General features: G+C 44.8%; 1 protein-coding gene across 1 annotated transcript in view; it reads left to right on the top strand.

The window, feature by feature from the left end:
• The window catches only part of BTLA (B and T lymphocyte associated), a 99,751-nt gene that overhangs the window by 64,064 nt on the left and 22,986 nt on the right, over positions 1-12,701 (top strand). The window contains exon 3 of the mRNA XM_078656765.1: positions 6,998-7,156. Coding sequence (XP_078512891.1) covers positions 6,998-7,156 — 159 coding nt within the window. The remainder of the gene's footprint in view (positions 1-6,997; positions 7,157-12,701) is intronic.

Genomic DNA, 12,701 nt, shown 5'->3' with positions numbered 1-12,701 from the left:
ATAGGTCCTCATATTTCCAGGCCCCTTTTTCTCCCTTTGCGCCCTTTTTTGGCATACACCGCTTTCTCGAGATGGTACGTCGCCATTAGCCTGGCTAGCCACTGAGAGAATGGTGGCGGGTCTGTATCTTTCCACCCGGAAGCTACACATATCCTCCATACCGTCATAGGTACAAACACCAATGCCCCTCCTTTAGACCTGCTGAGTACATCACAGGTCCCTAGTATGATTGTTGTGGGGGTTACTACATAATCCTGAGAAACAACCTTTCCTAGCAATTTCTGTATTCGGGATAGCACAGAGGACAGTTTTTGACAGGTGACAAACATGTGGATAGAGTCGGCTCCAGACTCGGAGCACCGTGGGCAGGTTGTTCCCTCACCTGTGCTCCACTTGGCAATTCTGCTAGGAGTTAGGTACAAAAAAAAGATGGTTTTGAAGTGTTGCACCTGCAGTTTAGCTGACAATAAGTCACTCTGTGAGAGTTCTAATGATTTAAAAAACAGGCTATGTGGCGCCCCCAATTTTGATAACCACTTGTCAGCTATTCTAGGGAGATCGTCCAGTGTGTTCATGTTAAGAGTTGTGTATATAGCTCCTATTTGTGGCGCAACCAGAGTTCGTAGCATGCTAATAAGTTTGACCTCTGAGAATCTGGCCACTCCCCTCACCTTCCAGAAGAGGAAGCTGTGGATTGCTAAGTGCTTAAAGGCGTCTTGTGGTTTTAAACCATACTTGCTTTGTAGTTCTACAAACGTGCTCACTCTCTCGTTTGAGATTAAGTCCCCTAGTTTTAAGATGCCAGCGTTATACCACTCTTCTAAGTAGCTTTGACCAAAGATGCCAGGCAGGTCACAGTTTAGGCTAAGGGTGTGTAGTGGTTAAGCCTTCCAAGACCATATATCCTGCATATACTACAAAACACCTTAAAAGAGTTCATCAGTGTCTTAAACTGGACCCGCTTGTAGTATCCGTAGGATAGCTGTCTAAAAAGACAACCGCGCGCTTCCTTTCCCAATAACAGCAGAAATGGAGATGGCAATCCAGTCGCAGAAGTGCAAGGGTGTGTCGTGATTAAATCGGTACTATACTGTATAACTGATGCCCAGTAGTAGAGCACAATGTTTGGCAGAGCCCAGCCCCCCATTCTTTAGGAAGTGTCAGTTGTCTCAGAGCCCGTCTAGGCTGCGTGTAAGCCCAAATAAACTGTGTAAAGATTTGCTGGAACCTTGATAGCTGTGCCTTGGTAAATTCTAGCGAGATAGAGCGAAAGTAGTAAAGCAATTTTGGAAAATACGTCATCTTGATCACATTGCATCTTCCCACTATTGTCAAATGTAAGTTGTCGATTGCTTTAAGGGATTTCTTTGTTTCAGAGGCCAAAGAGACTAAGTTCTCCGTTACTATGTTATCTAAGTTTGCCGTTATTGTCACCCGCAAGTATTTTGCTTTTGTCACTACCCTGCTGCTGTTCCAGTGGACTTCACTATCAGTTATTATCTGTGTTTTAGAGCTGTTCAGCGCGTATCTTGAAACTTTTCCGAACATCTGGGCTTCTGATTCTAGTGCTAGCGTAGCATTTTCAGGGTCAGGGGTTGTGATGGCCAGGTCGTCTGCGTATGCCAATATCTTGGTGTGTAGGCCCTGTGTGCTTATGGCTTGGATTGTCGTTTTTTTCTCTATTTTCTTAATTAGGGGGTCTATGTAAAGGGCAAAAAGTAAAGGGGAACAGGGGCAGCCTTGCCTGGTGCCTCGTGATATACTAAAGTTCTTGGATAGCCTCCCGTTTATCACTACACAGGCTGTCGGATGGTGATACAGCGCTTGAACTGCCTCCTTGAATTTTGGACCAAAGCCCATCCTCTCCATGAGGCCCCACAGGACCCGCCAGGAGACCCGATCAAAGGCCTTTTCGGCATCTAACAAAATCAGGGACATCGGCTCTCCTGACACCTGCGCGGCAGCAAACAAGGTGATAGCCCTCCGTATGTGTTCAGTGGTGCCCTTCTTTGGAATGAATCCATGTTGCCACTCTGAGACCAGGGATTCTATTACCGCAGACAGTCTGATTGCCAGTAGCTTTGAATAAATCTTAGAGTCGCAATTTATTAGAGTAATAGGCCTGTAAGATCCCATTTCTAAAGGTGGTTTATCTTTTTTTGGGAATATGGAGATTTTTGCATTAGACCAGGATGCAGGGGGTGGTTCTCCATTAAATATAGCAGTGATCATGCCAAAAAAGATATGCTTTATTTGTGGCGCAAAGACCTTATAAAATTCTACTGGGATACCGTCTATGCCCGCCGCTTTACAATCAGGCAGACTAGATAGGGCGGCTAGGATATCATCCCACTCTGGCAGAGTCGTCTGGGTTAAGATGCCTGAGTTCAATGTCCTGCAAGTAATTAGTAATTTCTTGCTCTACCAGGTCGTCGGGCTGGATGTTTCCTTCTGCATAAAGAGTTGCGTAGAAATCTTGGAAGCCCTCTTGAATCTTGTTGGAGTCACTAGTTTCTGTCTCTGAAGATAGACGGATTGTGCATATTTCGCTATTGACTATTTTTTGCCTTGTTTTGACAGTGAGATGATGACCACTGCTGTCGCCAAATTCATAAAGTGTTTTGCGCGCAGCTGCCTACTTAGCTGCTGTTCTCTCCGTGAATATTGCGCCTATTTTAGCCTTTATCAGCACTACTTCAGCTTGGATGTTCTCCGTCTCAGCTCCATTTTGAACCCTTTGCATTAATGCGGTTTCTGCTTCTGTTAGATTTGTTTGTAAATCAGTTGTCAGCTAATGTAAGTGTAATCAGCTGTTTTTCTCTTCTATTCTTCCTAATTGAAAATCTTAACGTTTCCCCCCGAATGCCGGCTTTTAATGTATCCCAAACTATCATGTTAGATGCTGACCCCATGTTTATTTCAAGGAATTCCGAGATCCAGGCTTGCATGTGGATCCGATAGCTAGCATCCTGCAAAAGTGCCCTCTCAAAACTCCACCTAGGGATATCTTTCCAGTTCTCAATCCCCATAATCGTCAGAATAAGTGGGTTGTGGTCTGACATGAAGCGTGGGGCTAAGCTTATTGTGCATTTATCTAATAAGGACAACGACATCAAGAAATAATCTAGCCTAGCGAATGTTTGGTGTGGAAATGAGAAGTATGTATACCCAGGTTGTGAAGGATTAAGTTTAGACCAGGCATCCCTAAGTCCGTGTGTTTGTGCTAAGTTGAATAAAGCATTGTAAACTAGAGGCTTCCTGCCCTTACAGTTCCATTTGCTCCCTAGTTCCTGGTCATGTGGTAGTTTGATGTTAAAATCTCCGCACAAAATTATTGGAGTGGGCCAATGGGCTAGCTCCCCGGATATCTGATTAATAATGTTTGGGTCGTCAGTATTGCTACCGTAGATTGAATATATAGTGAAGGAAGTGTAGGAAGACTACATTCTGCTATCACCCATCTACCGAGTGTATCAGATTTAACTTTTGGGCTTTTAATGGGCAATCTTCTTTCAGCCAGTATTCCCACCCCTTTTGTTTTTGCTCCCTGTGTGGTTGTTACTATGGTTTTATAGCCTAGTGTGTCCAAGAGCTGTTTTTGTGATCCCTCCAGATGAGTTTATTGGAGACATATGATGTCCCTTCCTAGCGACCTTAGTCCTTGTGCAACTTTCTGCCTTTTCCCGCTGTCAAACATCCCACAAACATTAACCAAAATAAACCTAAGGGTTCCTTTATTAGCGATTAGAATTTCTTGAGAGATGACCTGTCAGATAGTCTCTATGACTGAATTGTTCCCCCTTCCTTCTTCCCTTTTTTACCCCTTTCTCTCCTCTTTTTTCCCTTTTTCTTTTATTTCCAAAGCAGATCTCAACATTGTCTTTTATCCTTGTGTGTAAGTAGGTGAATAGCTGTGCGAGGTAGGATGCCCCTGATACGTGCTGTTTCCCTTCATGTGCCCCCCCCTGCACCCCCTCCTCTCTCCTCCATTGAAACCCGAGCAATCAGGTATGGTTACCGTAAGTGAAGCTCAGCCGCCCGCCACACCTTTATAAATATAGAGTTAGAAGCGGCTAGGTGCCTCCCTGTATCACTGAGGTTACAGTGTATTCAGCTAACTTAAGGAGGGCCGCCCCCAAGTGTTATGGTTTACAGGTGAGTAGGTGAATAAGTGAAGAGCAAGTGTGAAAACCGTAGATTACATTGTTACCAAAAATAATACAGTATAGTTTACAGAAAAAAAGCGTTTCATATTAATGTCTATACTTGTAAAGTTCCTTTGGTGTTCTTTGTCAGAAGCTTTTATCTAGGCCCTTTTTTTGATTTAATCTCCTCCAAGTACTCCCCGGCTTTAATTTCGGACAGAAAAATCTTGGATCTCCCGTTGACAAAGACTTTGAGCCTAGCAGGGTTCATAAGATAGGCTTCGGCTCCCAACTGATGTAATGGGGAAATCAGCTGCCTTAAGCGCCACCTTCGCTCAACTGTCTGATGACAAAAGTCTGGTTTAGCGAAGAAGCTGATGCCGTTAGCCCCTTTTCTGGAGTTAGGATGGGCTTGATCATAGATGAGCTGTCTCAGTAGAAAGTTTCCAAAATAGACTAAAAACACCGTTGAGTGCCCGCTTTCCGTGCTGCTACTACCGTCACGTTGTCTCCTCAAATTGAAGGGGAAGCGGTGAGCCCTTTACACCTCTCGGTCCCAATCCCAGGTTGAATGTTCAGGGAAAAAGTCCTGCAAGAGGTTCACAATAAATCTTCTGGGGTCCTCTCCGTTTTTACCTTCTGGAATACCCAACAGGCCCAGGCTGTTCCTTCGCTGACGGTTTTCTTGCTCCTCCATCTTCATCATTAAGTCTCCCAGGCAAGCGGTGTTGGCTTCACTCTGCATTTTGACCGCCGTGGCTTCGATTTCTAGATATTCCGTGCGCCCCTCAATCATGATAACACGGTCGCTTATATCTGTGCATGTTTTATTTAGCCGTCTTAGGCCAACTTGGACCTTTTTAGCTGCACCCTTTGCTGCCCGGTTGTCCGCCCGTACCTCCTCCTGAAACCCTTTGATAGAGGCTAGTATTGATGCTAGAGAGGGTTTGGCGGGTTCAGCGGTGACCGGCAAGCCCTTGATCTTATCCCAGTGAGCTGGCTGCGCATCCTCTTCCTCGTCCAGGGGATAGGACATCTGTGAGTCCGAGTAGTCCCACTTGAGTTGGCTCCTTCTTTTTCCTTTGCTTTTTCCCTTCTTGGCGCGTTGCACCGTTCCAGTGTCTTTGACTAGTTCCTCGCTGTAGCCTTTGCTTGAGCCAAAAGCCCCCTTCATCTGAAGATGTCCCGGTGCCATCCGAGACAGAATAGAAATGATCGGGCCCTGTGTCTGGGGTCCATCGTGCTTGTGAACCAGCAGCTGCTTCCAGGCCCTGAATGTAATTGAAAATGCTGGATTCAGGCGTAGTCAGTGGAGCTTCGGGTTTCGCTGACCTCTGTTCAAGCGAATCTTCATTGCATGTTACAGTTGGGTCTAACTGGTTTGCCTTGTCGAATTCGGATGGGAGAGACGGAGGGGTAAGGTCTTCCGCTCTGTCTACTAGCTCTGGTGCATCCGCAGCGCTACTTTCTGGTGAGGCCTCCAGTTCCACTCCTACTAGGTCACTCTCATGCTTCTGGGCTAGTGTGGGCACAGGGCTTTTGGTCAGGGTTAAATCCAAGTCCAAAGGGACCTTCTCGGGGGAGACCGTTGGCGGGGGTTTACTACTTGCACTAGTATTCTGGCTTAGTCCTTTAGTCTACCCCGTAGCCACTTGAAAGATTTTGGCAAGTGTAGGTGCACAGTTTGCGCTGGTACAGTTTTTGGTAACCCCTGCGTCTCCCCCTACCCCACCAGGTTTTCCCAACTGTTTCTTAGTGCCACTAACCTCTTGCCGGGTTTGGCTGCTGCTGCTGATGCTGCCCTCTGATGCAGCCTTGTCTCTAGGCTCGGTAGCGTACCTCTGCTGCTCAAATCCATGAAGTGATTGAGCCCCCTCCGGGATTCTCCTTCTCTGCGCCCCAAACTGCAGCCAGGCACCAGCGTTTCCAAAATTGTAAGGGCGGCCAGAGAAAAAAACGCTAGTGTCCAGGTAGGCGCTTTGAGGAGGGAGGCTCTGTCGACCTGCTCCAGAAGGTAGCGAAAATCGCGGGACAAAGCACAGGGTTTCCAAAGGTCAGGTCGTGCCAAGATTCCTGTTCTGCTCCTCGGCGCGTCTCTCCTCGCTGCCTGCCTCGCTGCCTGCCAGCGCCTCCACTCGCGCATCGTAGGCCGCCTTGCCGATCGCACGCAACTGGCGTGAGGCGTTAGGCTGATCGACCGCTCTTCACTCCGGTACCGTCATTGCTCGATTCCCCGCCCTGATAAACTACTCTTTGGAGGAGCCTGCTATATATTATGTTGGAAAACAGGAATGTACATCATAAAGTTCACTGCATAGAATCCAGCCGGGCAGGTGTAGAATTGACAGGAAAGCCTTGAGTTTGGTTCACAGCAGCTGGTAAAAAGCATCTCCCATTGCTAATGTACAATTACTGATATTGCACAAAAGGCAAAAGTGGGGACGTGTGTGCTAGAATTGGTGATGCCAGAAAGTAGACCAAGCAACATGGCAAAACATGTTTTGTAATATTCTCAGTTAGGAACAACTATATGAAATGAGCACCGACCCACAACATTTTTTAATATACTCATATGTGTTAATTAGAGCATTGGGCATATGCACTAACTGATGATTAGACATATAAATCATAAGAACGCTTCTGTGTGTGTGCAAATGGATGTTTGCAAGCCAGTTATTGAACAGTGCATCTTGCTAATGATAAGGTCCATGGTGTATGTGGGCATCTTGTTAGCATGCACTCACATAGATTTTATGTTGTCTTATGATGTGATTTTACTTCTAGTAACTGTGGGATTAGATGGACTTCTGACATGTTGGATAATAAATAATCTAATTGACTGCCACTTGTAGGTGGTGGGACAGAGCTCGCAAACAACACGGAGGCCCCGGCGAGATCTCCAAAGGCAAACGTGATATCGCTAGTGTATGTTTGTGCATCAGTGGGGGCCTTCTGCCTCATCATCATCACAAGCTCATTCCTCGTGTACATCAGCTTCCGAAGAAGAAAAGGTCAGTCATTTTCAATTGATGTCATTGTCTAACTCTACAATGTACTTCTTTCACAACCATCTCCTCAGTGCCTTTTCTGTGTGGAGTAGCATCCTAGCAGTGAATGCAAAGCCAGGGGTCTCCAACCTTTTCTGTAGTAAGAGCTACTCGTGTTCAGTGAAAATCATCTGAGCTACTAATATTTTTAGAGTTTTAATAATGACTAGGTCAGAGATTACATTAGTGCCGTCCATGTGCAAGATTACCAGCAGTTGTCATCTCAGTGCATCAGGTATGATTAACAGCAGTACAAAGTTGCTTTGTCAATATGGAATGCCTCTAAATGGGTAATACCCATAGATGCAATGCTCCTGGGACCAAGTTAATATTAGTAATACCTCTCCCCAAACAGCAGTGCATGAGTTGTGAAAATGCACACATTTTTGTATCAAATACAGACTTTTCAATTTTGATATAGATATATTTATTCAAACAAGCAAAAAGTACTAAATTATTATGCTGCGCTGTACTAAGGAGAGATACGTATGGCCACTACAGGTAGCTGACAAGCTGCTCTTTGGAAAAGCCTGGTCCAAACAATGTCAAAAGATCGTTTGCTTACATGTCCACTTAGGCCTTGTTCCACCTCTGTGTCATTTCATTGCGTGCGCTGCATTGCATCGCTGCATTGCACACGCGCAATGAAATTCGTTTTATTTATTTATTTATTAACTGGAATCTGTTTGGCCTTATGCCGGAGTTTACTACCCCACCACCCTTGCCCTCCCCCACACCGCCTCACAGCCCGCAGTACTCCCACGAGGAGCCGCCACTGCACTATTGGAGTCCTGAGTGCCTTTTCTTTTTCATTAATTCACCATTAGGATGGGTGGATGGCTACCAGAGGCTGGTGAAGTGGATGGGACCTGATAGACAGAGCTTGGAGTCATAGTGCATGGTTTCTCCGGCAAGAGGAGTGGGTTTCCTGGTGCTTGAACATGTTAGGGAATCTCTCTTTGGAAAGAGGCCTTTTTCATTTATCCATATGCAGGAAGGTTGGCCAGTGGCTTCAGCTCACAGATAATTTATTTCCAACACTGGATCCTAGAACCACGAATGCTTAGTTTGAAAGTGAAAACATGTAATCATGTAAAAAGATGAGATCTTTGAAACGGGAATGACGATCCCATAAAGGAGCAGACACACTGCTCAAACCTTCTCCTTCCTCACTCTGCACTGACACAATCACAAGATGATGTAGGAAAGGTCTACGATGCAATCCCCACCTAAAGGGGATAGGGACAAACCCCACTCTCCACCTTGCTTGCAAGGTCACTATGCCCCAAGGTACGGTTTAAGACCAGAAAGTAGGGCTTTTAGGAAGACTGACATCACAAAATGAAATAGTAGCCCACTCCCTCTCCTGGGTACCCCCGCAACATGATTAGACCTCTGGGCTACAGGTCCTATTCTTCTCTGAGACATTATGGTCCAATACACTTCCTTTAGGTGTCACTCTAAAGTGAACCACAACAATCATGCTGTCAAGAGGGCTGACTCCTCCTACCTAGAGGTGAGCCAACAAACTCCTCAGGGTGACACCTTTGTAGGGGCTAACCCATTGGATATTGTCCTGTTTCTCACCTGAGAGAGCAGGTTCAAATATCTCTCCTTGAGCCAACAACCAAAGCTTCCTCACAGCACCTGTGTTAACAGAAGGGCTAACACATTATCTAGGTAACAGACAGCCCACTCCTCTAGGTGTCTAACAGTGACACAGGGTCCATGGGTCACCCTTTCTTCTATCATCAAAGAAGCCAGACTCCAGGAACCCCATCTAGGAGCAGTAATCCCAACTGTATCAGCTGGGATTTAATCTGGGAAGGCATGAGACATCATTCTCCAGCAACTCTCGTCACCAATCTGTCAAACTGGCGACCCAACATGAGATTTTGCAGATAAACCTGTGCCTCTTGCTGCAGGTGTACACTGTATCCTTTCTCTGCATTCAGCTCTGGGACTATCCTTTGAAACTGAGCCTGTGCCTGGCAATCCAAGACTTATGAGGGACCTCAAGGCCGCAGCCTTTAGGCTAGCAAATTCACTGTGCACCAGGCATGAGTCTGCTAGAGCATAATCTGATTTAGTGAGTCTCATGAGCAGGTTAAACAGATCAAACAAAAGCAGTATTGTCTGATATAAGTTCCTCTCCCAGAGCAGCATCCAACCCTGGCCCACTAGTGGTGTCCCTGCAGGGTTTACTTACCCTCTGTGTTTCCTCTGACCCATCAAGGTCAACAGTATTAGGAACTTCATGAGAACCCCTCTTGCTTGATACCACTACAGCCTTCACATCAGAAGCTGGAAACTTGGTGCCAAGGATGCCATTCTTCAGTTAAACTGGGTAGGGTCCTCACTATTACCTCACATAGGGGCATATTACCAAGGGCCTTATCGCCGCTTTAGCGGGAATTTTTCCCGCTAAAGCGGCGATAATTTAATCGCCCTATTACCTAGCTGTTGCTAACACCAGTTAGCGACAGCTAGTAGGAGATAGCGAGCTGCTGGGGGCCCACTTTGCATGTCAGCGATATATATCACTAATGACATGCAAAGTGGGCATGCCAAGATGTTAGCGACTAGAAACAGTCGCTAACATCGCTAACTCCTATTACCAACTTTTGGAAATAATCGCGCTAAACGCGATTATCTCCAAAAGCTAACGCCTGCCCAGAGCAGTTCTTAGCCATGTTATCCAATGGTAGGTGGATAACATGGCTAAGAGCATTTGCTCGGTAATGCATGAATATTGCTGACTTTTCAGCAAAATTCATGCATTTCGGCCGATTTTTATCGCTTAGGAGCTAAACCTTGATAATAGCAAGGCTCCTAAGCGATAAAAATAGGCGCAGCACGGCGATATAAATGTAGCCGCTAACCAAGCTTAGCGATATTTTTCGCTTAAGCTTGGTAATATGCCCCAAAGTATTTTCCTCATCCACTCTGTTATCACCTAGCAGGGTCCATCCCTCCTTCCCAAATGTGATATGGAACTGTGCACAAGCCCAAAACGTGTACAGCAGAGCCTACTTCATACAAGTGTAGTGTGTGCAGTGTTTAGGTTCAAATGGAAAACTAGCCTTGAATGTCTCCAATGGAAATAGCTTGTGGTGGGCCTACCACCACCTCCATGCGAGGCATCACATGAGAGAGTTGTATTTCTTGAATTCTTCAAACGTGCCAACTGTGGGCCACATTTAGAATATGACAGATGATCCACTGGTGTGTCGCGTCAACTGAGAAATTCTTTCACTAACCTGGTGGAAGACTGCATGTCACACTTAGAGAACTTTGTAGCAGCTTCTACGAAGGCAATGAATCTTTGCTGATTGGGCACCATATTTATTAGGCCCACTCCCAAAGTATTTGTTTTTCGAAAACAAACCTCCAAAGTGGGAGTCAAATGTTAAAAAAACAAAAATAAACAATCACTGGCAAAGCCAAAAGTTCGTGTTTATTTTAACAAAGCATTACCAAAGCAATTAAGTCTTGCTTGTAGCTGAACATGCAAACTGGGCCTATTGTCTCTAGCAGAGTGTATTCATATTGCATGCTTAAGCCCACTATTTACAATTTGAGTGCTCTGACCCTTCTATGCATCATATATTTAAATAGTAAGAAATAGAAAGCACGCATAAAAAGCCCTCTACCGAATATGGCATTGGGATTCCCTAAGAGGTTTGAAAAGTTGCAATTTTCCCTTTTCTAATGTAGGCTAGAGTACCTTAGGGCAGAGGTCGCTTAAGTCCAAGAAGAGTCACCCATGTAGCCAACTGTAGAAGCTCAGGCTGTTAACCAAGGTCCCTTACTACCACTCTTAAGTTGCTCCCTTTTGTGTTCTAATCAATAAGTGACCTGCAGCATATTTGTATTCTTTGAAGAATTTTGTAACACTTACAGGTGGCATTCTCAAACAGTGGGCTGCATTTCTCCATCCTTTGCCTTGCATTAATGTTTCTATAAACCCTGTAACATCCCCAATATAGCTGAATATATGAACCTCTCTATTTAATGCTGAATTAATCCGCATTCTGCCCTCTCCTGTCTGCACCCACATCCTGCTTTACTATCACACAGCTCCACAATAAACCCCAAAACTCAACAGGCAACTTTATGATATGTTAAATGCTATATCAGTGTCTCTAAAAATGAAAGTAATGTTGAAAATGAGCAGAAGATACAGTGAGGACTTCAAAGAGCTCAACTGGTCCAAGGACCTTGCAAGGTGAAAGCTCCGCTGTCGCAAATCAGTGAACTGGACTCTTCTGACTTCGGACTCTTCTGACGAGGCAGAGAGATGTCCAGCAACAGATCCATTGAGGGCTTTGCCAGAAAGGAGAGGACGGTAATAGTTTGATACCTGTCTGCCACCAAGGTATCCAAAGTTTCCTTTTATATGATGGCACTTTGTGAAGACATTGAGCAGGAGGACAAGAGAGGTTGAATGTACCGGTAAGATGATGCATGCACACACGGGCTAATGGAAGAACAAATGACACTGTGTCGTCTGGTGACCAGTCAACCCCTCAGTATTCAAGCAAAAAACTGGGCCCAACTATTTTTAGAAAGGTTCTTGTGAAGCTTGACAAATGGATTTCTGAAATAAAGCACCGAATTCCTTGTGAAAGTTCTGTTTTGCAGTCACTTTCTTCATGCAGCGAGAAAATGGTATGTCCAAGTTAGGAATAGGGGTAATAAAAAGTCCCCCGAGATCCTCTGGGCAAAACCGCTCTGGATATTCCATTTTTTTTCTATTCTGGAAATAAAGCTTTGTAAAATGTTATTTTAAGTTGCAGTGTGGGTTCTGACAAGAAGCAGGCCAGTGATTGGGAGCATGAAGAGTCCATAGAAACTATACTGTCTACTGTCCTGGGGAAGCTGCAAAAACTTAGTATACACTACAATATTATTATTTGCCTTTATTTCAGTTCATTAAAAACATAGAAGACAGGCTCAACTCTACGGTGGGTAAAAGAAACAATGGAATAAAGTGCAGATGTACCAACAATATCTACAAAATATGAGTCTATTGCACAGCCTCAGTTACTGCATATCAGTGAAATAAGACATGCTTAAAACATCAGATCAGGAACTAAAACAACGTGTCAGTTGAATTCATATGTATTATAATTCATTTATGAAACTATATTATTTCTAATTCAAATCAGTGTCAGCTAAACATTTGCTGATATTACATTAAACACGATCTCAGCCTGTGAAAGAGCTGTTCACCCCAGAGAGGCCGTCTTAGTAAGCCCTTCCTCCTTCATACCCAGTAGGGAATTGACCACATTCATGTACTACGCCAAGCAGTACGACATTTACACACTTTTGCCACCCATTGCATAACTGACAGCCTCTTTTCCATAGTGACAGACACTTTTCACAAAGAGTGCTCATACCCATTTTGTGCTTTCCAATAATAAATAAGGGCATGCACATATGACCTGATAGTGATTCATACTTATAACCATATAATCTTGATAAAGTGGAGCAGATCTATTCC

This window comes from Lissotriton helveticus, chromosome 8, assembly GCF_964261635.1.
Source record: "Lissotriton helveticus chromosome 8, aLisHel1.1, whole genome shotgun sequence".
In the NCBI taxonomy this organism is placed as follows: Eukaryota; Metazoa; Chordata; class Amphibia; order Caudata; family Salamandridae; genus Lissotriton; species Lissotriton helveticus.
This window is presented reverse-complemented; position numbering and strand designations above follow the sequence as displayed.